Raw genomic sequence first — 27,506 nt, 5'->3', positions numbered from 1 at the left:
TTTTCCTGAATGCCGTCCGCGTGGCACAGTGAATTCACTCTCTTTCATTCACCTTCCTTTGAAACGAATCTACCTTCGTGGCAGCTCTGCAAGCGAGGGGGGAAACCGAAAGTATCAAATGAGTTAAAGCTTTCGCTTTCGCTTCCAAGAGCCCACTTAATTTTAGTTGCGACTTCTTCATTTAAGCTTGCGGTGAGATCCGTTTGTGTTAAATTGATAAACTTTTAGTCTGTTTTTGGTCTATTGTGCCGTACTTAACATCACATAAGAAGCTCGGACGGCAGCGAGATAAAAAATACTGGTATTTTTCCAGTTTGCAAGGTGGGAACGTGATTAAACTGTGCTGGGTCAACTGTGCACATGTCTCTGACATTTGAAAGTGGAATTTTGTTCTTCTAAGACACAGTATGTTCTGAAGATGGATGACGGGGCTAAGTTGCACCTGAAAGAGTGGCTCATAGTCCAGATAGAGAGTGGGGAATATGAAGGACTTTGCTGGGAGGATGAGAACAAAACTATGTTCAGGATACCGTGGAAGCACGCAGCCAAGAAGGACTACAAACAGACGGAAGATGCGGCGTTGTTCAAGGTCAACATTTTCTAAACTTTTATTTTCCAAAAATGTAAACGTAAAATTTGCCGAAAATACTGTTTGGGGGTGTTTTAAACTGCATAAATAATCGGATCCCAATTTGCCATTGCGTTGAAGTAATTTGGACGATACCCTTATTTCCTGCACTGGTTTATTGTCATAAGAACTTAAACCATAGCAGATGCAAAGGAAATGAGAAAAGATTCATTTCACTGAACATTAGAAGTGGAGGGTGTTTATTTTCGCCAGATTGTTGGACGGTTGCAGATGGTCGCATTAATGAACTGCAAGTCTTTGTTAGGAAGTGTTTTTTTAAATTATTTTTTTTATTTATTTAACTTTAACTATGTGAGAGAAAAAAATTAGTCTACTGATAAAATCCGTTACTTTGCTGTGTTGGCCAGGCCACTATTAGGCCTGGCCAACACAGCAAAGTGCTTTTTAATGGTCACTAGGAGGCAGCCAAGTTTGACTGAACAGAGGCGATATGGACTAAGGTTATATAAACTAGAACTAGGTATAAAATAAATAACTGGAAAAAACAATAAAAAAATCACTGAATAAAACTAAAACATAATTTTCAAGAAAGAGAAAAAACCAAGAAACGAAACCTAGTTTCTCACTAAAATACAAATATTCAGTAAAAGTTTGTGTTGAACCATTTTGTAATACAAAATATCCATGTTAAAATCTCAATAAACTAACAGTGTTTGTAACACAAAGTAAACAAAAACTCACAATTTTCAAAAATTAAAAACTGAAACTCAGCTTTGGAAGCAAAATGAAACTGAACAGATTTAAAAGCAAAAGCTGAAAACATAATGAAAAAGAAAAAACGATATTAATACAAAGCTATAATAACTAGACTATATAAGATAACGGTGACTTCACTGGATTTATTCATCTGAAAGTATGTGGTAAACAATATATTTTTATTTACGTATTTATAGCACATAAATAATTATTTTATATCTGTTTCAATAGATGTTTGGTTTATCACTTTATTAATGCAAGTCAACTCAAATTTATTTATATAGCACCAAATCACAACAGCAGTTGCCTCAAGGTGCTTTATATTGTAAGTTAGAGAGAGAGAGAAAATTGCAACAATCCAAGCCCTCCTATGAGCAAGAGCTCTGGCAACAGTGGAAAGGAAAAACTTCCTTTCAACAGGAAGAAACCTCCAGCTTACCCCGGTTAAGGGAGGGATGGCCATCTGCTGCGATGGGTTGGGGATCAGGGGAAGAAGATCGGAAAGACACGCTGTGGAAGAATGCCAGAGGTTAATAATAACTCATGATTAATTGCAGAGTGGTGTATTAACACATAGAGAGTAAAAAAGGTGAGTGAAAAAGAAAAATTGTGCATCATGGGAAGCTCCCAGTAGCCTAGACTTATTGCAATGCAACTAAGGGGGGATTCAGAGTCCCCTGATCCAGTCCTAACTATATTCTTTGTCAAAAAGGAAGGTTTTAAGTATTTTAAGCATATTTATGAAATAATAAACCCAAAAGTCTAAAACTGCTATTTGAAAATATCCCTACTTGTTTTTAAAGCAATTCATTTCAATTTTTCCTCAATGATGGTTTGATGAATTCACACTTTTAATAATTTAATGATAGAAAAGAAGATTAATCAGACACTTGCAGATGATGAAGTGCATCAAAACATGCTTTAAATATGTTGAAGTTTAGAGTTACATTCAGTTTTCTTTCATGCGACCACTTCTAAACATAGATTGTCTCATATTTTAATCTTTGTATTCAGGCTTGGGCTGTGTACAAGGGCAAATATAGGGAGGGCAGGGACAGAGCTGATCCCACCATGTGGAAGACTCGTCTACGCTGTGCACTTAACAAAAGCACAGACTTCCAGGAAGTCCCTGAACGCAACCAGCTAGATATCACGGAGCCATACAAGGTCTATCGCATCCAACATGATAACAGCCAATCCAGGCCAGCAGGTAAAAACCGAGTGTAAGAGTTTCTTATATATATCTTTGATCTATCTACAGTTTTTGAGCTTTTTTTAAAAATAAAAATTATCTTTACTTTACAGGGTATTGCTTTAACTATATAGTACAGTATATGTGAGTATTTTATTTGTGCTAACTTTATCTACTTGTTGCTCTTCTCAGAGTCTATTCAAATAAAGGATCAAGTGATGCACCATGCCAAGAGGTCTCCAAGGACCCCCGCTTATCTGGACAAATTGGTAAACTAACCCATACAGCCAATAATCCCTGGATTAGCAAAATATCTGATAGTGGATTATGCAGTGGACACACTGTAATAATCCTAAAGAAATGAAGAAAAAATCACTTTGCTTTTAAATGGGAATATTACTTCTATTATTTCTTGTTGGCACTTCATTGCAATCGAGTTTTGAACGGAGTTTAAAGAGTTATCGATTATACTATTTTGGATCTTTCCATTTATATTCTTTGCATGATTACGAGTTTAAAATAATCCTCATTTAATTAATCCGGGGTGTTGGTACAGGTACTCAATTTATCTCTGCAAGCTGTTTTATCTTATCTCCTTGTATGTGAACTTTCTTCTGATTGGTTGTCCCTCATAAACAGAAGGTGTGAAGAACACATGTAGGTGTTCTTTGCTCAAAGCCAGAACTGTGTGCTTGAGATAAGTCAGTGAAATATCTGCTTTCACTGACATAATACAGAGCAGTCAAACTGTCTGAAACCAAGAATTTAGAGCAATCTGAAACCTGATGACTACTGCATATGCTGGTCAACTTAATATAAGAAACATCCATGAATATAAATAGATAAAAATGTAAAAAAAAAAGTCCCCTTTAAATGTGTATGTGTTCACCACGGTACACAACAGTGTGCACCTCCAATAAGAAGCTTTTGCTGTTATGTTAAAAATGTTACTTACAGTGGGGCAAAAAAGTATTTAGTCAGCCACCGATTGTGCAAGTTCCCCCACTTAAAATGATGACAGAGGTCAGTAATTTGCACCAGAGGTACACTTCAACTGTGAGAGACAGAATGTGAAAAAAAAAATCCATGAATCCACATGGTAGGATTTGTAAAGAATTTATTCGTAAATCAGGGTGGAAAATAAGTATTTGGTCAATAACAAAAATACAACTCAATACTTTGTAACATAACCTTTGTTGGCAATAACAGAGGTCAAACGTTTACTATAGGTCTTTACCAGGTTTGCACACACAGTAGCTGGTATTTTGGCCCATTCCTCCATGCAGATCTTCTCGAGAGCAGTGATGTTTTGGGGCTGTCGCCGAGCAACATGGACTTTCAACTCCCGCCACAGATTTTCTATGGGGTTGAGGTCTGGAGACTGGCTAGGCCACTCCAGGACTTTCAAATGCTTCTTCGGAGCCACTCCTTTGTTGCCCGGGCGGTGTGTTTTGGATCATTGTCATGTTGGAAGACCCAGCCTCGTTTCATCTTCAAAGTTCTCACTGATGGAAGGAGGTTTTGGCTCAAAATCTCACGATACATGGCCCCATTCATTCTGTCCTTAACACGGATCAGTCGTCCTGTCCCCTTGGCAGAAAAACAGCCCCATAGCATGATGTTTCCACCCCCATGCTTCACAGTAGGTATGGTGTTCTTAGGATGCAACTCAGTATTCTTCTTCCTCCAAACACGACGAGTTGAGTTTATACCAAAAAGTTCTACTTTGGTTTCATCTGACCACATGACATTCTCCCAATCCTCTGCTGTATCATCCATGTGCTCTCTGGCAAACTTCAGACGGGCCTGGACATGCACTGGCTTCAGCAGCGGAACACGTCTGGCACTGCGGGATTTGATTCCCTGCCGTTGTAGTGTGTTACTGATGGTGACCTTTGTTACTTTGGTCCCAGCTCTCTGCAGGTCATTCACCAGGTCCCCCCGTGTGGTTCTGGGATCTTTGCTCACCGTTCTCATGATCATTTTGACCCCACGGGATGAGATCTTGCGTGGAGCCCCAGATCGAGGGAGATTTTCAGTGGTCTTATATGTCTTCCATTTTCTGATGATTGCTCCCACAGTTGATTTTTTCACACCAAGCTGCTTGCCTATTGTAGATTCACTCTTCCCAGTCTGGTGCAGGTCTACAATACTTTTCCTGGTGTCCTTCGAAAGCTCTTTGGTCTTGGCCATGGCGGAGTTTGGAGTCTGACTGTTTGAGGCTGTGGACAGGTGTCTTTTATACAGATGATGAGTTCAAACAGGTGCCATTCATACAAGTAACGAGTGGGGGACAGAAAACCTTCTTACAGAAGACGTTACAGGTCTGTGAGAGCCAGAGATCTTCCTTGTTTGAGGTGACCAAATACTTATTTTCCACCCTGATTTACGAATAAATTCTTTACAAATCCTACCATGTGAATTCATGGATTTTTTTTCACATTCTGACTCTCACAGTTGAAGTGTACCTCTGGTGCAAATTACTGACCTCTGTCATCATTTTAAGTGGGGGAACTTGCACAATCGGTGGCTGACTAAATACTTTTTTGCCCCACTGTATAAGCCTCATGCAATGTTTATCTAACCTCGGTTTCTTTTTTTGTAGCCCCCAAATAAAGAAGAATCCTTTCAAGGAGACAAAGAAGAAAAAATATTAACAGGTAAGACTTACATACACAAACTGGTACATCACTATAGAACCATTAAGGATAATCATGACCACAAAGATCAAACGTTTTTTGTAAAAGTGTGCATTTATCCTTGCTAGGTTTCACACGTGGGCATGAGATTGTTATGGCATTTGGTCACCTTTGAGCTATTTGAGTGCTTGTTCATTTTCCTATATATGAGTTGACTGCAGTGATACGTTGTCCATGGCCCCATATTGGCCCTTTTCTGTGTTCCCAAATGGTTTGTGAGATGCCGATTGGGTAAACATATGATTTGGGTGAGAAGCTGGCTTACATTGGGATACTGATGCTCAGAGGTGTGGACTCGAGTCACATGACTTGGACTCGAGTCAGACTCGAGTCATTAATTTTATGACTTTAGACTTGACTTGAAAAAATGTTCTAAGACTTGTGACTTGACTTGGACTTTTACACCAATGACTTGGGACTTGAATTGGACTTGAACCGGTTTACTTGAAAAGACTTGATATTTTACCCCAAATATAAAATTTAACATGCATATTATATAGAGATTGAAAATGTGACGTCATTCACGGGTAGAACCGCAAAGGATTCTGGGAATTCGTGGCAAGCGGTACTAGCGCACGCAGGCTTTCAATTAAAATCAGTCACACAGCGATAAAAAGAAACACAAAAATGTCAAGAAGCTGTTGTATTATTAACTGCAATAGCCGGTCGCATGACAGCCACGGGAAGCCGACGGGTAAAGAGATCGGTTGTTATCGGATTACGTCGTTGAAGAGAAATTGTTCGAGCCATGTTTCCGAAGTAACAAAGACGCGACGGATGGCCTGGATTGCAGCCATTCAAAGACCAAATATAACGTCCCAGAACACTCCAGCTCACAGGTTAGTCTGCTCCAAGCATTTACACGAAGGTCAGTGTTTTTTAGTAGTTAATGCGTCATTTTTCTTAACATAATTGGTGATATAGGTTACAAGCAAGTCTGGCGCTGAACAGAAATTGTCGCGCTATGCTCCTTTGTTTATTGTGCATAAATAGTGAATTGTCCTGACACAATATTGCGTTTCGCCTCTGTTATTAAGGTACATTGACAAAAACATATACTTTTATTCACAGGATAAAACAGGTTTTTTGTATCACTAATTGTCCAGTACGATTACAGCATACAATATTATTGTCACTGCTACATTTCTGTGATGCTACCAGAAATTATTTCCACTACTAATTAATTACCGTTGAGCTCAAAGGTCCTATTAATAAACGGTTAACGAATGTGTATTTATGAAGACGATTTGTGAGACTGGTAAACTTATGATACGTACGATGGTCTTTCGTTCTACACGGTGCATTTCAAGGTCCTGCACCCATCCGTCGGTAAACTGTACCTGGGCTTGTTGCAGTGACCTGAAGTTACTAAACTTCATGAGTGTATGCACTCACTCCAAGAACCGTATGATTATAAATATGCATATAAATATGCTACAATGAGATAGCTGACTTCATCTAACTAGCAAATGTTGTCCAGGCTACGTTGGTGATACAGTTTTTTTTAATGTGTATGATATTTTTGTCATGCGATTTTAAAGCTGGTCCTACAACCGCATCCAAGAATAACATGCAGCTTATCTCAGCACTGTCGGTGAAAATTATTCTTGGAGCTAGGTTTAATTGAGCTGCATTTTAAAGAGGTGCAATTTCACAATTTGTGTATATTTTCTAAGTTCACTATTTTGTCATGTGTTGAGAAAAACACAGATTTTAAAATTACATGGTCTAATATTTACATTTAGCATATAACTGCAACATTATTTTTTCGTTTTTTTTTTTTAAAGACTCGAAAGGACTTGAAATTCAAAGTTTCAGACTTGTGACTTGACTCGGACTTTTACACCAGTGACTTGAGACTCGACTCTGACTTGCCTGACATTACTTGAGACTTGACTTGAGACTTGAGGATAAAGACTTGAGACTTACTTGAGACTTGCAAAACAATGACTTGGTCCCACCTCTGCTGATGCTGTTAACACAGTTATATTTTTGCTGAAGGGGTTCCTGCTGGCTGCAAAAAAAAAAGACGAAGCTCCATAAATCAGTCATTCTCTAAACTTCTTTAGACAGAATTAAATTCCATTTTGAACAGTTTTTTTTTTTTGTAGTGCCAGAAGGAGTCTCATATTTCTTTTTGTCAGTGAAGTTGATCAACAACTGTTAGTTAGATTGCTGTCAAATCGTTTTTTCTTTATTTTTGGTCAAACTGGATTGGTAAGATAGTCACTCTTATGTCAAACTGTTTGTTGACATGGGAAAACTGTCTGTTGCAATCAGATGGTTTGATATGCCAACCCTTCTCAGAATTTTACTCAGCTTAAAAATAAAAGCAGCAACGTCGTTTTATGTGTGTTTTTTCTGCTTTAGAAAACCTGATGAGGGAGCACATGTACTGTGAGTTAGTGGAAAAACATCAAAACCCGGCCCCTGCACCTATAGCCTTCTTTCCTACACTTGCTATATCAGGTAAGAGCATTTTTAGGATTATGCACAGACAGGTGAACGTGTTGTTGGCTTTTTCAGCATATGGTCTGGAACACATACTATCTTTTGTGTGTATTTTTTAAAATAGAACTATTTTGTTATATTTTGTAACTCTGTAATTTGTTGTATTATTTAGTTTACTCTAGTTATTGTTCTGGCTTTCTTGGAGCAACTGTGACCACAGAATTTCCTCTGGGATTAATAAAGTATTCTGATTCTTATTCTTATCTTAAAGACTTCCGTATGCAGGTGATGTTGGTGTATCAGGGCCAGATAGTGACGAAAGTGACCACCAGGAGTCCAGATGGGTGTTTTATCCTGCAGGGACATGTTCCTTTGGGAAATGAGAAGATTTACGGACCCTGCACTGCCCAACAGCTTTCTTTCCCTTCCCCGGGCTCTGTATGCCAGCCACCCACTATGGCTGAAGCAATGAATCGCCTTCTTTGTCACCTGGAAAGAGGTGTTCTATTATGGGTGGCCCCAGATGGAGTGTTTATCAAGAGATTCTGCCAGGGCAGAGTGTACTGGAACGGCCCCATGGCCCAACACACTGACAAACCCAACAAACTGGAGCGAGAAAAAACCTTCAAACTGCTTGATATACCCACATTTCTCAATGGTAAGGCAGCTCATGCATACATCACAAATCTTTCCTCCATGCAAACAGGTGTTGTGTTTTTATCATCGATCTGAATATACCAATTATCACCTGCACAGGTCTCCAGAACTGTCTACAGGGGAGGGGGCCTACACCCTCTTATGAGATTGAGCTCTGCTTTGGAGAGGAATATCCAGACCCCAATGTACCTAAAACCAAGAAGCTGATCATGGCTCAGGTGGGTGGAAAAACTTTACAGATTTACTTACACATTGTCACTGTTTAGCATCTGGTTGTAAATAAAATATCAAATATCCTTTTAATTTTTATTTGATTTGCTCATAAAAACAGGGGATTTAATTAAAAAACGGTTTTCAGTTTCAAATTAAGATTCATATTCTATAAATCTTCTACGCTATGAGTTAAAATGGTGGTCAAATGGCTCCTCCTGTCCATGTGTTGAATCATCCTTGGTCAAGGTATCAAACACCAAGTTACCCCCAGTGCATCCATCAGAGCATAAATGTTAGATAAAAGCACTGGATGAATGAGACTCATAGTGAAAAAGTGCTACTCTATATAAATACCAGTCCAATCCAATCTATGTTCCTTTTACAGTTCAGTGATATGTGACAGTGCATCTGATTGGCTGTCATCACCTTGTATGTTTTTAAAATACCCCACCTGGTAAATATTAACTAAATTTTATGTCAAGCTGAAAAGTCTTTTCCCTTCCAAAGTCAAATCAGGACTTTGGAACATGAAAGCCCGCCGTGCAGCAATAGTAATGTCAACCAGCAGAGGTCCCCATAAGCATATTAATTGTGTATCACAATGTCCTGTTGGTCAGGTGGTTCCCTTGTTTGCAGTGGAGCTATTGCAGAGGTTCAATTTGGCAGAAACTGAAGAGAAGCCTCTGACCATCACCTCCAACACAGCGGGAGAGAAGATGTAGGAGGATGAGGAAAGCTACCGTGCTTCAGGGTAGGCTTGGACAGTGTACAAGTGGATTACTGAAGGTGTGTTTCTTCCCTGTAAAGACACCCGCAGAGCATTACAGTGTTGTCAGCAGAGATGGAGATGTGTTTAAGAAACATATCATTGCAACACTGACCTGTTTGTAATGCATCAAAGTAATTTGCTTTTTATTTCTACCTTTTGTTGACTGTAAAGTGTTACCAAGTGCTCTGCAAACATATTGTTTAACCCAATAAAATGTGCTTCCAAAATACTGTAACATTAAATCTTTATCATGTATCCAATATTGATCTCATATATTTAGAGTAGCACTGCTAAGTAATTTAAATTCATAATGCTTTACAACAAATGGCATGAATAAAGTGACACTTGTAAATAAATCTATAAAGCTTTTTTTCCCTTTATTTCTAGCCAACATCATATAACATTCACAATTTTTAAAAATATACATTTTTTTGTAGCTATAACATTTAAAAAGAAAAATCAAATTTTTGAAAATAAAAAAAAAACCACAAACTAAAGTGAGAGAGTGTGCTGAATCAGAGAATACCCGTATCTGAGTTTAAAATACTTTCATCATTTTCCCTGCCTTCAAACATATACAGTACATAAAAAATGAGATGGGAACAAAAGCGTACAGTACACAGGGGTCAAGAGTATTCACAAAGCATCATGTTCCAACGTGTTATTAGCACCATTACTCTTCAGCCATACTGCACTTTTTTACTCTTTCCATCATTCAGTTTTTAATGGAAAAACACCATGAGTGTCGAGGCGATGTGGCACAGACCTGTCTGTGTGGGTGGGATTGTCTGTTACGCAGTTTTCATTAGTGTTCTCCCTTTCTCAGAGATAATGTTAAGAACATATTGGAGAGTAATGCCTTGACGAACAACCGTTTGAAATGACTCCCAGTGATGAGAATAAAAAAAGGCTAAGAGTTGCTCGTACATTCACCTTGCCTGCCCAGGCCGACCCGTAGGCATCGGCTCAGAAGCAAGAAAAGAAGAAGAAAAAGAAAAGAAAAATGCATTGCAAAATTGACGGAGAGATTGCATTAAATCTGTTTAGCATATTTACTGTATATAACACCTGTAATGCAATATATATATAGTCAATTTTTGTTCATGTATATCTGCAATTCTTCAGTAGCATTAACTTTCATAACACTGATTGAAAATACCCTGCAGCAAACACTTTCGGTAAGTAGGTGTGGGGGACAACAACCATTACAAAAACAGAGTGAACACACAAGTGCTTGATTGTCTCACTAAATGTCATCAGTGTTTGTAAGCAGCCATCCAGAGAATCTTCAGCTGCTGCTCCTTTCAGGGCTGTGCTAAGTTAAATATGAGGGATGGAAAGGAAAGGAAAGGGAAAAAGGGTAATGAAAGGAAAGAATGGTGGAGGAAGGGGCCTTAATAGAGTTGACTATCATTTGGGCAGCAGTATGGACACCTGCAAACTGTGTTTTCTGTTGTTTATATATATATATGTATTTTTTAAATTTCCTTCCCTGCAACCCTGCCTTGAGGTCTCTCCATTGTTTGTCTTGGTTGGTGCAACAGAGACAAGGAGGGTGTGTATGTGTGCCTGTGTATGTGTAAGTATGCATGTGAGTTCTACTGCCACTTCATTAGCTTGGAGCCATGAGGTAAATCCAGGAGGCTTTCATCAGTTCTGGTTGAGGGAAGGGTGTCTGGGGCAGACCAGCGCCGTTTGCGTGGGCGCTGCTGGTCCTTAGCCAAGGGCTCTCGGGCCAGAGCGCTTGGAGGGGCCGGCACGGTTGGGTGTGGGTGTTGAGGCAGAGGGGGAGGAGGAGGTGGTGGTGGCATCTCCTCCCTGTGCGAACTGCTGGATTCTGCTGCAGCCCTCGAGGGTAGTTGCGTGCGATGGGTCCTGGAGCTGGTACGAGTGTGTGTCCGATGGGTCGGGGTGGGGGTGAGGGCCAAGCAGACATCACCCTCTGTGAGCTGGCGGCAGGGCAGGCTGTACAGCTGTGTGGTTCTCTGGGGACAGCAAGAAGACCAGCCTCTGTCTTGCACAAAGAACGGATACTCCACCAAGACCTTCAGTAACTCCTACACAAAACCACAACATTGTTATAAACTCAAAGAAAAGACAGTGCATGTCTGGCACTTATTATCAATACAGTGACACGTTGGTGTTTAGCGAAATGTATAAACCAACCTATAAAATGCAGCTTTTGACCAGGGAATATCAAAGAAATAGCAACCTACACTATGAATAATCACTAAGTTTGTCCTTTAATATTTTGGCTATCTACTTGAGGATTTATATCTATCAATGTGTGTGTGTGTGTGTGTGTGTGTGTGTGTGTGTGTGTGTGTGTGTGTGTGTGTGTGTGTGTGTGTGTGTGTGTGTAAGAACATATGTCAAAGCAAAGCTGACCTGAGTGTTGCGGTCTGTGAGATGGACATGCAGGTGACTGAAGCCTTGTGTACTACTGGGGGAAATCTGCAGGACGGTGCAGGTGCTGAGGTGGAATTCTGGGGAGCTATCTGCACTCCTCAGGAAGTCCTCAGTCCTCAGCTCCTCCACCCGCTTCAGTCGCCCGCTGGCTAGCTCAATCAAAGAACCCTTGGTGAAGTGAGGTAGGAGTGCAGGGGGAGATGGGTGATGATGGGAAGGAGACAAATCTCTCCCTCTGTCTCTTTCTCTGTCCCGTCGTCTCTCACGCTCACTGTCTCTTTCTTGGTCTTTGTCATACTGTGATTGCTTCTGTTTTTCTTTATCTGTACTGCGCTCCCTCTCCCTTTGTGTGACCTTGTCTCTTTCTTGGTCTCTGTCCTGGTCTCTTTGTGGCCTGTCATGGCTGTTAGGTAGACCCAGTGGTGAGTGTGGTGAGTTCCTATAGTTGTGCTGTCTGGGGCCTGGCTCCCTGTGCAGGCTGTAAAGACTTGTTCCTGAGGAGCTGTAGAGTGGATAGGTTTGAGCCTGAGGGCTGGAGGGACATGCCGATCCCAAGGAGTAGATGATTTGGGTTTCAGCTGGTGTGGCCCCTAGGTGATCCAATAGTCCCCCTCTACTTGCCCTGGAGTCTGGTCCAAGAGGATGGGGACTGAGAGAAAGCAAATTGGAGCTGGTCTTAACTATTCCAGGCAGATGTCTATCCTGCAGTGAGGAATGTGGCTCAGCGGCCCCCTGAGCTTGAGAGTCTGACAAAAATGGCCCTCCAGAATGGATACGTGTTGTTAGATCCTCCTGCTGTCGCCGTCCACCATTGGCATGGGAGCTGTGTGGACTAATATCAAGCTGGGCTCTGCTGCTATCATTCCCATAGTCTCCTGTGAGCAGAGGCCTAGAGGCTGAGGCAGTCCTGCTGCCTGACCCATCCAGGCCATTGGGCCGCTTTCCCAAGTACCTGGGTCTCACTTCAACTAAGCTTGGTTCTTGGGAGTAGAGAGGGTGGTGGCCAAACAGGTATGATGGGGAAAAGAGAGAGGAGCTATAGTCCCGCCGACCGCTGTTAATATAGGACCACATCTCTCTGGGACTGGCTGGGAAGGGAGTCTTAAAGGATGAAGTAGAGGAGGATGATGGAGAAGGTGGCAGAGAAAGGGGAACCTCCCCTCTGAGCCACCTGGAGTGATGGGGCAGGGATGAGGAAAGAGGATCATCTCTCCAAGCGGGTGATCCTGAGCCCCTCCTTTCGCTGACCTGCCCTGTGAAGAGCGGAAGAGAAACAGTGGGTGAATAGCTTAGGGTCCATGGTATGGGCACAGGGAGGCCTGGTATTGGAGCAGGAAGGGGTGGAGGAGTATGTAGGAGATGCGGGTTCGGATTTGCCTGGACACGGTCCCTTTCACTGGCTTCTCCTCTCCCTATACTGGACCGACTCCGCAGAGGTACAGGGGGTTTAAACTCATCCAGGGGGATGTGGTGTTCTGCTGATCCTTGGCGAGACTCCCTCTTCTTCGGAGGGAGGCACTCTTTGCCGCGGTCAGGGCTGGGATTCATGGGTGGGCTCCAGCGGCAGTGGGGGCCCCCTGTTTATGGGTGTAGGCTAGGTCACATGGGCCTCACGGGAGAAAGAGGGGTGCAGACAGAGGGGAAAGCTGACACACAGCATCACTGTCAGATCACTGTGGATTCTCTTGTGCTGAAGCACCACTCACCTACAGAGAGGATAAAAGAGGACAGAAAACAGAGATAGGTGGGTAAACTTGAGGGAGGGGACCGAGACAGAAGTAAGAGAGATTAAGTGTGAACACTGAAGAGGAACAGTCTGTTAGGTCCTGGCATCAGTTGTAGTTAAGACTTAGCTGTCAGTCTGGTCAGACATACAAACAAACATTCTGCTGTATCAGGCAGATGGAGAGAAATCAGTTGGTGACTCCCTCTTCCAAACTACTTTAAAGAGGTTAGAAACTCCAAGCTTTTCTGATTGCTGTAGCTAATTAGTCATTACCTTTGCAGTGCGGTGGGACTGAAACCACCCAACTTACTCGATTCATTCAAACACATTACTCCCACATGTGGGCTAAAAATACATTTTGCAGCCAGTGAAGTTCAGAGGCAGTGCAGTATGTATGTGTATGAGTGCGCAAAAACACACACGTAGAGCACTCACAGCAGGAGAGTTTTCATCTCTGACTCTCAGGGGATGATTGGAATATGCAGATACGTTTTTGTACCACTTTCATGAACCACCCCCTCGACACCCTCGGGTGCTCTCTTTATTCTATATAAGCCTTACTACTAACACCCCTCCAACCCTTCTCTCTGAGACAAGCACATGGACAGCAACAGACACACAAATACTCCCCTCAGGCAGCTGTACTTACTCCCCCAGTGAAAGGCAAAGCTGGTCACCACCCACCCAAAGCTGACAGAAGCACTGTTGATATTACCACCAGTTGTTGTGGATACAGGGTATATGTCTTTGCATATTAATTATGTGTCACAGCAGGGAATGCAGGGGGAAAATGCACGTCTGTTTGCGTCCCTGCACGCACGTATGCGATGTTTGTTTGCGTGCATGTGTTATTTTTCTTTTTTCCCTGGAAAAATATGTGAATGTGTTTATTTGTTTAGGTCTTTGTGTGCGTGTGTGTTTGTGTTTGAGTCCTCAAATGTGTCAGAGATTTTGCAGCCTTGTTTCATTCAGTGAGAAGTGCGGGGGAGCTCCTTCAATTCTTCTCCAAATGCTTTAAATGAGCTCTTTTGAAATGATGGCTGCCACGCTCTGAGTCCAGCTGTTCCCTCCGCCGCCACCGCCATCGTTGTTCCCGCCGCACCAGCCCCGCACTCACCCGCAAGTCTGTCTCAACTGCCTACCGACTCCCTGCCGTCTCACCATCCGCCACACTGTCACCATGGCAACTGTATCCACACACACTCACACATCCAGCTGGTTAGAGAGGTTAGATAGGGATACTCCATAGAGAGGCGGGAACACTGTTGCTCATCAAGTGACTTGGTCCAAAAACAGAATAAGTGTTAGAGTGGAGCAAGCTGTTTGTGTATCTGAGTTGAAAACTGAAAACTGGGCAGTGAGAGGAGGGGCTTTCTTTCGTCCCGGATGCCGGCAAGAAAGGTGAAGAAAATTCGTAAATGTTTATAATGCACAATAATTAGGTTAGTAGATGAAGCAGATGATGAGGGTCAATGTTAAGTGACTTCTTTTAAGTTATGCTGAAAGCTGGGGGCTAAAAAAAGGCCTTGTGTTTCAAAAAAGATATATTCTGGATATGGGGCCTTAATCAGACGTTACGTAATCTACAGACATTTTCAATGTGCGTTCATCTGAGCTGTTAATATTTATGTTCACAATAATTTGTTAAATTCATTGACTTAAAGTTTTATTGGTTTCTTCAATATGCCAAAAAAGCCTTTTTAGAAAGCAATAAAATAAACCTAAAAACAAACATCAAAATCAACAAAGTATTCAAAGGCTTTCTTATGTTTTTTTTTCTATAGCAGAATTTCATTAAACAAGCACTTGTCTAGAATCCAGATGTCTTAAATAATAATAAAAAAAATTGGCTTCAGCTTTTGTCCTCATATGACTCTTATACTCTCGCCATCTTGACAGTCATTATGAAAAAGGTTGTCAAAATAGACCGAATATAAACTTGCCAAAAAAAAGTACAAGAAAACAAAGAACACAATTGTACATGTGGAGGAGTTTGCAGAGAAATGTCAGGTTCTAACAGAATACTCCTACACTGTGCAGACATGCACACAGAGAGTTGGAATTTAGCTGGAGCTACTGTTGTTGTAACATTTAAATATATCAAAAGCGTCCGATCAAAGCCATAATGATGTTACATGTTCCTTCCAATTAGGGATTCCTCAGTTTTTTGCATGGCTTTGTAACAATATATGCAATTAATAAATGCAAGTGTGTCTCATTTTCACTACAACTTATAAAATAATCCATAAATGTTCTTTTTATTACATTGAAATGCAAAATGCTTACATTTTCAACTTCTGAACAACTTCAAAATTTGACATGTACATTTGCAGTGCTCTTCCTCGTCCCGCCTTTTCTCTTCACACATTACTCAGGAGTAATGTCCAACATCAGAAAAACAGAACTGCTAAATTTTGGTTGCTACTTTTGCCTACTTTGATATTTCACCTATTTTTTTTTAAATAAAGAAACAGCAAACAATAGTTCCATCATTCTAACTGCAACAAAAACACATGTAATAGGTGCTCTTATCCAAGGAGAAGACAGACAAGTTGATGGAGTTGCAAGTTGTTGTGACTTGATGTCACACTGACCTTACAGCAGGCTAAGCAGACATCCCGGAGTTGGCAGTCATTCATATTGTAGTCCTCCCAGAGGGTCAACCCACTCCTCAGCTCCTTACTGTGCTACACTGCTTCTCCAAAGCACTACAGCCAGTTACAACACCCGCAGATATCAGCAGCTTCCAGCTACACACTGCCTCTGATCTCTGTACGCATGAAATAGCACCAGCGAGCCCACCAAACTGAGGGAAAAAACTGAGAGCCTGCTATCCGTCTGTGTCTGTTGTGTATATGAGTACGTGTGTGTCAAGTGAGTGTGTATATGCTTGTGTGTGCAAAGGGCTGAGGAAATGAGTAATATCTAGCAGTGAGAAACATGTCTGCTATGCAGAGCCACACAGGCAGACCAGTTGCTGCTGCCGCCCACTTGCTTTAATCACTGTGAGGGATACAAACATGCATACACTTATATACACACACGCATACACATATATGTATACATTGTATACATATTTATATTTATATATGTGTGTGTACACTTATATAAATATATATATGCACACACAATCGAGGATGCAGCCCATATAGATTATATACTGCACACCCAATCTTAAATGCATAAAATAAAATAAAATAAATCAGTAATGAAAATCATTCATCTATACGTGTGAACATATTTCAGAAGACATACTGCCACATTAAAGTAAGGGAGGGATAAAGGGGAGGCAGAGACTGTTGAGAGACAGGGAGGGACGTGGTAGGAGGCTCATCCTACACACACTCTCAGACTTAGGCTTTTGCTGCTGCTTCTGACTCAAAACTAAACCTCACATCCATCAAGCGCGCACACACAAATACACACACACAGACACACACACACAATACTTGTTCTCTTTTGTTTATCTGTAGTTTCATCTGAATTTGTGTCCTTTGTTCTCATCAAAGCACTTTATGGCGAACCTGCTTGTTCAAAGAGCTTTTATGAATACATTTGATTTGACTTCATATGTATGCACACACACACACACACACACACACACACACACACACACACACACACACACACACACACTCATACTCAAGCTCGTACGCTAACAGGAGCACTGCAGGAGAGCTCTGAATGATTTGCTTCAGTGATTCAGTCGATACAAGTGAAGTGTGTTGGTATAGCGGGTATGGCTTATTAGGACTGTATCGGCGCGAGCAGTGTATTTCATTCACAGCGAGAAATCAAAAACCTGTCAGTGATAAAGCCTTCTGAAAAATAATAAACAGGCCCTGCACTGAAAACGCAATACTATGCAAATAACCCTGTCTGATTCTCGTCAAAGAAACAGGGCCAAACCTCATCTCAAACAAGCTTATGTTAATTATCAGCACAAAATTGCAATTCAGAAACAAGAACATAAAGTGGAGCACAAGAGAAAAAAGGATTTAATGAAGCAATCAAATCATTATTCACGGTTAAGTGAAAAAAAGAAATCTTTCTGTTCCTTTACAGTTCTATAAGCAAACCATTTGTACCCACCAACAGCACATCAGAAGTTAATCTTGTCTAACTTCTCATCTTCAAAGAAATGGAAAGCTAATCAGACAAGTAGGTGTGTGTTCAAAAATCAGCCTAAAGGCCACATTAAAACAATCTCAGAGTCAGGCGGCAACTGCCAAGTGCATCTCCTCTGACATTTAGAAAACATTACTTGTATTTTTTTTTCAAAGTGAAAATGATGTGCATCGAGGTTGTGTGGGCATGAGTGCTGTCTGCTAAAGCAATTGTTAAATTTATGTGGGTTATTTGAGTATCACAATCATATCACAAGAGACTGTAGGTAAATTCATGAGGCGGTGCAGATTAAGAACAACACGGCATATATTAGGACTTTAAATGAAACTAAATTTTACATTAAAAATAAAATAGAAAAAAATATTTTGAAGGTAATTAGATTTTTTTTTATTAGGTAGACTGCTCCACTAGGCCATAATGAATAAAGATAAAATATACCAAGTATAGTAGGAACAAAGGTAGTTCACAAACAGAACATAATTTGCAGTTGTTAAAAAAAGCTGTATTACATTATGTTTATTTTATAATTGTTTCTCACTTGTCTTGCATTTCTTTCCAACCCATTTTTATGACAGCGGGAGCAGTAATTATAACAAGAGCTATGAAGAAATACTCAAAATCCATAGTTTATCTTGCAAAACTATATTTATGGTGATGGACATGGACATAAAATCTGAATCACAAGTCCCTGTGTCGCTGTTTACATAAAAGAAACTTAAATGTAGCTGTGCATTTGCACTTTTTTCTGATCTAGAGCAATAATTAAATATGCACTTTTTTTCTATGGTGTATCACTTTCAACAGTGCAAAGTTACACATTACTGTATGTGGGAGATTGACTGGAATGGATTCGCACTTACGCCTTTACCGCTTGCACTGTAACTTGTTGGCCAATCATTGCAATAGAAAAGAAAGAAAAGAAAAAAGATGAAACGGTTTTATGGCACTGCATATCACAAAGAAGAAGAAAAAAAAAAACCCATCGTGGCAGATGCCTGCAGAGGCAGGATAACACATTCCAAAAGATTTGGTTTTTTTCGGCAATGCATTGCAAGGGGACGTATCTGTTGTGATTTGGATGAGAGGCTGTAGCCCGACAGACAGAAATGACAGAAGGCGTATAAAAATCGCTCTGTAATTTACCATAAAGCACTGCACGAACATTTCCACTTATTTTTACATTTTTTAAATATATATTTCCTTTGTGCTAGTCAGTACCGTAGAAGAGTGTGGTATTTCTTGTATGTGTAGCAAAGACATAATAAAAAAAAAGAAAAGAAAAAATAAAATGTACGGAAAATAAGTCTCACAGATTTTGAAAACTGGTTCAATTATTTTGCATATTAAGACTTATTCATTATACTTTACTAATACTACTATAGGTTGCTAATAAGTACACATACCATATTACATATAAGTGACATATGTAAGTCACTGACAAGATAGCAAGCAGCAGGCAGTTGTAAATAATGATTTACAAGGGTGTGCCAAGGCCCTTCTAATCAGTTAAAAGAGTGACAAATTGCCTTTCTGATGTGACGAGACGAGATGTGGAGGCTGAACGAATAGTTTTGAAAATTTCAACTTTGAAAAATACACAAAAGCAACCAATTTCTAAAACAATGGCTGATTTACTGTACCTTTATTTCATATATATATATTTTTTATTTCAATAAATTGGATGATTATGCAAGATAACTTGCCGCTTAAATAAAAGATTTTAAACTAAAATCAACAAAGCCAGGTCAGTTAGCAGATGCAATACTTTCATATTGGGAAAAAAAAAAAGGAAATAATTTAAATGTTCAGGTGTAAATAAAATCATATGAACACAGTCAGCTTTTATATGAAACACTATTCAGTATTTGATAGACATTTACACGTAATAGCCCAGTCATAGTGAAAGAGAAAGAAATAGGACTGGGTTCATCACTGGGTATTTACTATGACAGAGGTATAGAAATGACTGTTGTCTTCTACTTATGTAGCACGCTTTGAAATTCAAGCAAATTCAAACGTATATATACAAATATTAACACAACAAACACACACTGCGTGTTAATCATTTATGGTACTATGATAGCACTAAGGCGTTTGGTGTACTCTTCCTCAGTCTCTTCTGTTTCTGCTTGTCTCACTCTCTAGCTTTGCACTATTTAATCTGTCCATCTCACACACACACACCTACACACACACACACACACACACGCACACACATGGGGTCAGGCCAAGACGAGAAAGGTCAGATGAGTCAGACTACATCCAACAAACCGTAGCAGGAGTGTAAAGTACCATGAGGGGTTAAAGACCTCTACAGTTGAGGATTTAGAGAGCATGGGACATTTTACTTTTTTTTACATTTTTTTTTAAGAAAATGACATTTAGTGTGGGGGTTCCCCACCCCCAACCAACCCCCACCTCTCCCTCATCCTCATGTGTAGCCTTGTATTAAGTATCCGATCACGTTTCAGGCTGGGTAGAAGATCTATGATGGACGTCTGATGCAGCAGAAATTTGTTGCTGAATGTAACAGATCAGAACAAAGGGAAGAGAAGAGGAGACGAGAAGAAGATGTGGGGGGGAGAGGAAGAGAGAGAGAGAGAGAGAGAGCGAGAGAGAGAGACTTTATATTTATATAAACTTTGTTTTGATTTGCACCCACCATTCCCTTTAAGTCAAGCACTGGACAGGCAATGGGATGGTTTTTAATGGATTAAAACCACACCATCACATCGCAACTGATCCACTGGATCCCCTTTGCTGTAGGGGTCAAGCGTCTTGATTAATTTGTAGACCAGTTAGCAAACATTCTCATTCGTTATAATTTTCTCATTTATTAGGATGAGCTGTGGTGGTAGAGTAAGGTTGAGGTGTGGGATGGGAGGGGTGGGTTGTGGGGGGGAGTACTACTAGCTTTGTGCAGCAGATTACTCTACAAAAAGCCAGGCTAAGCTGATAAAAGGACACGGTGATACGGGCTTGTTGGGCAAAACGCCAGGTCAGCCTTCAGGGCACTGACCCATTCTTCAGCAGGATGAGCCAGCAGCCCTGCCCGCAGCAGGTTCATCATAATGAAGATCAGATTATGGCTCAGGAGTTACTATTAACACCCCTACACACACACACACACACACACACACACACACACACACACACACACGCACACACACACACGCACACACGGCAGGCTCCATGTACACAAAAACGTGCATGCAAAGAGTCATAAGACTGATTCTTTGTTCACTTATGACAGCTGTGTACACCTCATAGCTGCATAAAGTAATAAATATATTGCTATTTTTTTTTTTTGTATGAATAAGATCAACAGTCCAGCAAAAATAAACATCACATATAAACTCCTAAACATGACAACTGAAAATACAACTGCTGAAGATTGCAAGAGCAGAGTTAATAGGAGGAGAGTATGGCAGACTACAATGTGAAGTCTGTAATGTATTGCTGAGTTAATCCCTGTGAATCCTAACTGGTACGGCCTAAGGCAGGCTTAGTATAGTTCTGGGAGGAAATCCCCCTATGTAGTGGTACAGGCCATTAGCCCCTAGGGTATAAATAGGGCAGCTATTGCTCCTTAAGCTGGCTTTTACGCAATATCAGTTAAAAATATGACTTGACTAATTACATGCAGGTCAGCCAGTCAGCAGAAGCAAAAAATTCTCCACCTCATGCTCCTCTTTCTTTGACCGTGGTGGCCTGCTGCTGTCTGTCTCTCTTTACTTCTGTAAATACTTCAGTGTGCACTTCACATACAAGTGTGCACACATGGGTCAGCGCGAAACAACTTGACAGGTATTCTGCAAATCTTGTGGCTGACATTCTCTGGGGCGGGTGTCATGCAATTGTCATTCATTGACATTTAAAGCGTCTGCTGATGGAAGTTTCATTTTTGCATTTTTCCATTGTCTCAGTGTGATCATTTGCCTATAATGTAGCATCTACACCACATATGCTTTCAACCACCAAGTACTTAGTTTGGTTTCAATTTCTAGGCATCAAATAGTTCACAAAGATATAAAAACACACAAAACAAACACCAACTGACTAGTGTTTGTCAGATGAAAACAATTCTTATGCAATAGCAGTGATGTCACGCATTGCAGATGCACAGTCATGCTTTGGTATTTTCCATCATGGGCCTCACAGGCTCCTTTTTCTTTTAACTTAGATCTCCAACTTCTTATGTACATTCTCTCACAGGTAGAACAGTCAGAGTTTTGGAATTTGTGAATTAGTGACATGATTAACCCGACTCAGAGCCCTTCATCCAAGCCGTACTCTCACACTATGAAATCATCAGCTTACGAGTGGGGTGGAGGCGGGAGAATAGGGGAAAGCCAAAGGGAGGGTGATGAAGTCTGATGGGGTGAAAAGAGCTTGAAAGGGAGAGGACAAGTGTCTGTGTGTGTGCATGTGTGTGGCTGAAGAGGAGGGGGATTACTTTTCATTCCAAAGTTTTGTTGTTTTTGGCATTGTCCCCTGGCGACTGCCACTCAAACTGGGTTTCTGTTGGTTGTCTGGTTTAGCAGCAAAAATGTCAGCAAGCTGTAAGCAAACATAGTGATGACATCTCCATGGAGAGAGCATGGCCAGGTCTCCTGTTGGTAGCTTAAGTGCCATTCATTTTCAGAGAGACTGTCTAGACTGGCTTCACATATACTGTCTAGAGTACCTTTATCCCTGCTGGTATTCAAGGCAACATTGCTATACACTGCCATTATTGCTATTGCTGTACAACCCCTCCCACACCAAATCTGCCAACCAGCCACACACGGTCACAGTCATTTACTCAACACATGCTTATTCAGTTTGTTATAGAGGGTGCTGCAAATTATATCGAAATATGATTGAGTGGGCTTAATGCTTCGTTTCAAAATGAATACAAGGAAAGTCCCAAATCCACTTGAGAGAGAACCTTTATCACCCATCAATTTGATGATGTCTGCTCATAAAAAGAAGATAAATTAAATTAGTGAAAGATGCTTTGATGAGTTATTTTAATATTCTCCAAGACCAAAGGGGGGAAAAAAGAGACGAAATGAGTAGGAAGAGTGCTCGGATAGAAAGGGTAATATACATCCCACTTTCGGATAGGGTTTAAGGTCACTATTGATACAGGATGTATCAGATGTTACACCTTCAGTACAGTGACACCAAAGCCAATACTGTGCATTCTATTGTTTGTGCACACCGGGTCTGTCTGAGGGAGCAATTTTACTTGCACGGGCTTCAGCAGGCAGAACGGCAGGCTTGGCTAAAAAACTGTGGGTGTTAGTGGTGGGTGGCCCGGTTGAAAGGTCACTGACCCCTATTGTAGATGAAGTGTGGAGGAGTAGGAGAACATACTGCTTGATCATACACAAGGGTTAGCATGTCAAGGCCAAGGAAAACGATCTGTATATATACAAAGAGCAAGAACAGACTTGGATAACCGGCAGATTAAATATGTAAGTTTGCTTTTGACCACACACATACACTGGTTTATAAGCATATACATATCTTCAGTTAACATAAAAAATAAGCAGATTCAAATGGAGATTCATCGATGAAATGCCACTCCCTGCACCTTCATCTCTTAGGACACACTGATCAACAGGTGTGCTGTCACCTTAAAGCAGTCTGGCACAGTGTCAACTGTATTCAAACACTTGCCTGTGTTTGGGATTATTCATCACACACTCCTGGCTCCTCTGCTGAGCTCCCAAGCCAATTCTCATACCATTCCAATTGTGGGAGTGCTGATCTTGGAACAGCAGACATGCAAGTCCCTTTGACTGACTAAAAATGGCACAAATGAAGAACTACTTCATAATGAAATAAAGTTCACAGAATAATTACCTAATGTCGCAGCTTCTCTTTTCACTATGCCTCCTAAATTAGACGCTGTATGAGTTTATAGTAGGACAGCACTAAGGTGACTCCCTGTCCATTCCTTGAGAGGACATGCAAGACTGGCAAAGACACGCAAGCTTTTGTATGCCAATAGGTGTGACTTGGAGTGACAATGAGGGTGATTATTCCTCACACATCGTGCCTGAATGTTTTCTTGCCTTCTAAGTTCCTGAAAATAAACTTGTTAAACAAAATTAAAAAGAAAATGAACGCATAAATGAGGTTATGTGGAGTTAGGTAAACTCAGACACTTGCTAAAATACTGCATCCACGATGCGCTTCACTGTGTTCAAGACAGAATTTTCCCCTTTTAAATTCAGCCTTAAAAGTGACTCGTATATATGAGCAACATATGATTTCTTTAATCATGTCTCTGCATGAATTTACACTTCATTCTGTAAGTTTTCCCTTTTTGTGCCTTTCACTTTCAGTCTCCTTACCCCACCCACTCTATGTCTTCCTCTCCGTCTTTCCCTCTCACTCATCTGGGTAGCTGTTTGAGAGCATACACTCAACGTGGGTGGGAGTGCTAGAGTAGAGTATATGACTGTTAACACAAGGTGCAGGGTGTGTGTGTGTGTGTGTGTGTCTGCCTGTCTGCGTGGTGCTGTAGGTGGAGAGGCACAGCAGGGCGTGAAGGAGCGCTGTGATAATGACAGGCCATGCATTATATAACATGCAGATTGCATAAGGAGAAGATTATTTTGGGTCCAGATATTGAGGATGTATAAGTAATTTTTTTCTTTTTTACGTGGGTGTATAGCACTATGCGCACCTCTAAGTGCACGGATGTGCGTTTGTGTTGAAATGTTCTGAAATGTACTCACTTTTGTGGTTTCTTTCGAGGAGTGTGTGGGTGTTAAGTAAACTAAAGTGTATTATGTGTTTGTAAGAAGGGGGCATGAATGTTTTCAGATTTCTTTCATAGCTATCTGCATATCAAAACAAGTATGTGGGAATGTTGGCACATTTGTGTACAGTGTGCATAAGGGTGTCTTTATTGCAAGCTCCCACTCATTATCACTTTTAGACTTCAGAGAGATCCACTTGGAGGAAAAAAAAGGGTTGAGTCTCCCTGTTGGGTGAAAACCTTGTAACTTCCAGTTTTGATGATTTTCGTGTTTGAGCTTGTGTTAAAAGAACACGCGCTCCTCTGTGGACTGCACAAGTTTTATGACTCTCTCACAGTCACTCAGTCACAAGGTTATGGTCCTGCAGGATGTGCTGTTTGGAGTCACAGAAGTGAGGCAGCACAGATACAGTCTCGGTGTGCCACTGCCTCGTCTGTGCGCCTCGCTCCATGCATGAGTGTGCCCCTGTAAAAATAGACCTCTTAAAGGGCCAGCAGCCACTCAACCCTCTCCCACAAGAGGCCTGTTCTCCTCTGCATGGTGACAGTACTCTAAGAAACATGGCATGGGAGAACATGCTGTATTTCTAATTCAGCCCACAGAGAAAAGTTGTATTTCTCTTTCCCAAAATATATATAGAACCATCGCTACATTCAGTTTGCCTTTACATCATTCATAAGGGCACATCTCTGTACACTGGAGTATATCATAGAGCCGTAGGCTTTGACTTGTTAAGTTGCTATAACACAAAATAAACACGGGAGAGCTGGGTTTTGAAAACACCCATTTACAACTAGAGCCCTGCTCTGGCATGAACCTGCACTGATACACCAGAGGATCCCTGCTTCAAATTGCAAATGACAAATTCAAAGCAACGATTGCACCTTGTAGATGAAACTCACGTTCCTTTCAGAAACAAGCATCTCTCAAAGCAATCACACTGAGACATAAGACTTCCTGTACACTCCAGCAAATCACCCTCATAATTGAAGTAAGTAAATTAAGTCGATGGGGACAAATGTTATATGCTTCCCTTCAATCACATCTGTAGCTGAGAATTGTTTGAACCTGTGAAATGTTCCTTTATGCAGCATATGGGATGTCACCACAACAGAAGGACAGTGCTTGATGTAGCAGAAATAGATACACAGAAATGATAACTGTGCACACTGGTGGAGTATGAGTCTCCCTCTATCTCTATCTCGAATGGGAAAGAAATAAGGAGGGAGCAGTCAATAATGGAACTACAAACTGGCTCACATGTTCTGTGCTTTCAAGAGGAAAACACAGAAACAGAAAAAATCGAAGTCTTTGACTAAGTAGACTTTTGAAGTTAATTAAAAAAAATAAAAGGGACTTTATAAGTTCTTCCAGTGAATAATTATAAAGCATCTCTTACACTGCTTGAATAGGAACTTAGATCACAGATGCCTAATGCACCTGCCTTTGATTGCATGAGCTCTTTCCTAGACTTGTCCCCAACATCTGCAAATCTTTTCCCCCCTCTACTCCTCCTCCATCATTCCCTTTCTAAATTTTCCCCCACATGGGCTAACCCCACCCTCACCAATATTATACCCATCCCTCCCAATTTAAGTGGGCTCCTCGAGGGCCCCCTTGCTATCTCTGGACCAAGGCTATTTAAGCCCACTGCTCTAATTCTGAAAGCCCTGATCTGCCGTCTGAGGCTGAGTGATGAACCTCCACCTCTCTCACTCTGTCTGACTCCATCTTTCTCACACACTCCTCTCTGGATCAGTCACACTCTCCCTCTTGTTCACACGCTCTCTGTTATTCTCTTCCACGCACACAAACACCCACACACATAGGTGCTGACTTACATGAGTCTGTACAACATGCTCATTCACATGCACGCACACACAAACAATTGAAACACATTTTCTAGCTATAATCAGATTAGCTTACTCTCAGAATACATGCACCTACAGTAACTCATGAACCAGTTTTTTCGGGGCAATCGAATCACACAGCCCAGTCTGTTTATCCTGTCACTCGAAGTTGCCAACACACCTGTGCTCTCTCTCTCATACACACACGCGCGCACTCAGAGGAGGAAGCAGTGTGGTCACATACCTTGCCGGGTGCCTTTGCGTAGCAGGTATCAGAGAGTTTACTCATTGGATCAGGCGGCAGCAGGCACGTAGGAATATCCAGTTTTGACACTGCGAGTCTCTTCCTCCTCTCTACTGCTCAGCCTTCCCTCCCTTCATCCTATTCCTGCCTCTCCTCCTTCTCACTTTCTAAACGTCTCTTTGCTCTCTCTCTCTCTCTCTGAGTGAGTGTGCTCTCTGTCTCTCTCTTGCTTGATCTCTCCAACCCCCTCCTTCCCTCTCTCTCTCCTTCTCTCTTTCTATCTCCTTGCTAGCACACACCTTGTATATATCTCACTGTTATAACTTCAGTCTACAGTCATCCCCTCAGTAAGTCTCTCTGACACACAGCAACATTTAATAACTTTTTCTTTCCCCTGCCTAACATGCTCTCTGTCACTCTCTCCCTCGCTGGGAGTGTATAATTAGACAGAGCTCAGTGGTAATACAGTCAGGCTCATTGTGGGAGCCTTAGCGTTGCTGCTCATGTTTGGCTGATAGCCCAGTGGCTTCACTCATTAACCTCCCTCGAGCTGCAGAATGGACCGGCCCACAAGCTGTGCTATTTGCTGCAACACCTCAGCCTCTTAGCCCATCAGCCAATCACAGTCAGCGTGGACAATAGAAAAGGTGTGCTTGCTGGGCACACAGTACTTGTAGGTGAGACAGCTAAACATAATCACTAAGTATTGACATGCTGTGACAGATGAAGTGTAATACCAGCTGTCCAGATCTGACACACTGAGAGTTTCGTCATAGTCATAACAAGTCAGTTCTCTTTTTAGCGTAATCACTTGTTCATGATCTGCGTGCAGTGCCATCATGTGCTTTTCTTTCAAGCGTGAAACCACAAAAGACCACTCACACGTCTTATTGCAAAATCACTGAGGTATGGGAATGTCCTGTGTGATGTAGCAATAAGTCATATGCTTTTCTTTACTGTACTGTGTGCTCCACTTCCCATAACATATGACTTGGCATAAGTCCTTGAAGGGTGGTTTCTTTAACACAATGTGACAGCTGTGTAGGATCAACATCAGCAGTTTCC

The 27,506-nt window shown here is 41.3% G+C and overlaps 2 protein-coding genes across 2 annotated transcripts; one reads left to right on the top strand and one right to left on the bottom strand.

Moving 5' to 3' along the window:
* The first annotated feature begins 287 nt into the window (after window positions 1-287).
* On the top strand, window positions 288-9,365 carry irf10 (interferon regulatory factor 10). Its single transcript, XM_085343845.1, has 8 exons — window positions 288-589; window positions 2,360-2,555; window positions 2,730-2,806; window positions 5,143-5,197; window positions 7,607-7,705; window positions 7,959-8,345; window positions 8,444-8,562; window positions 9,175-9,365. The coding sequence occupies exons 1-8, from the start codon at window positions 419-421 to the stop codon at window positions 9,277-9,279; spliced, it is 1,209 nt and encodes a 402-aa protein (XP_085199971.1). The 5' UTR covers window positions 288-418; the 3' UTR covers window positions 9,280-9,365.
* A 1,559-nt stretch (window positions 9,366-10,924) lies between these two features.
* On the bottom strand, window positions 10,925-13,283 carry LOC146610997 (uncharacterized). Its single transcript, XM_085345545.1, has 2 exons — window positions 11,715-13,283; window positions 10,925-11,383 (listed from the first exon to the last, which is right to left on the bottom strand). The coding sequence occupies exons 1-2, from the start codon at window positions 13,281-13,283 to the stop codon at window positions 10,925-10,927; spliced, it is 2,028 nt and encodes a 675-aa protein (XP_085201671.1).
* Between the last annotated feature and the right edge of the window lie 14,223 nt (window positions 13,284-27,506).

This window comes from Diplotaxodon limnothrissa, linkage group LG20 (genome assembly GCF_057381915.1).
Source record: "Diplotaxodon limnothrissa isolate DT_005_m linkage group LG20, D_limnothrissa_male_GT1.1, whole genome shotgun sequence".
Taxonomy (NCBI): Eukaryota; Metazoa; Chordata; class Actinopteri; order Cichliformes; family Cichlidae; genus Diplotaxodon; species Diplotaxodon limnothrissa.
Note: the sequence above shows the minus strand (reverse complement) of the source record. Positions and strands in the feature narration are given on the sequence as shown.

Bases quoted from the DNA above. Each gene is read 5' to 3' on its own strand.
- LOC146610997 (XM_085345545.1), bottom strand. From the start codon at position 13,283: ATGAATCCCAGCCCTGACCGCGGCAAAGAGTGCCTCCCTCCGAAGAAG. The intron at 11,384-11,714 runs GTCAGCTTTGCT...GGTTTTGTGTAG, and splicing joins TCACAGACCGCAACACTCAG to GAGTTACTGAAGGTCTTGGT.
- irf10 (XM_085343845.1), top strand. From the start codon at position 419: ATGGATGACGGGGCTAAGTTGCACCTGAAAGAGTGGCTCATAGTCCAG. The intron at 2,807-5,142 runs GTAAACTAACCC...CTTTTTTTGTAG, and splicing joins CCGCTTATCTGGACAAATTG to CCCCCAAATAAAGAAGAATC. The intron at 8,563-9,174 runs GTGGGTGGAAAA...CCTGTTGGTCAG, and splicing joins AGAAGCTGATCATGGCTCAG to GTGGTTCCCTTGTTTGCAGT.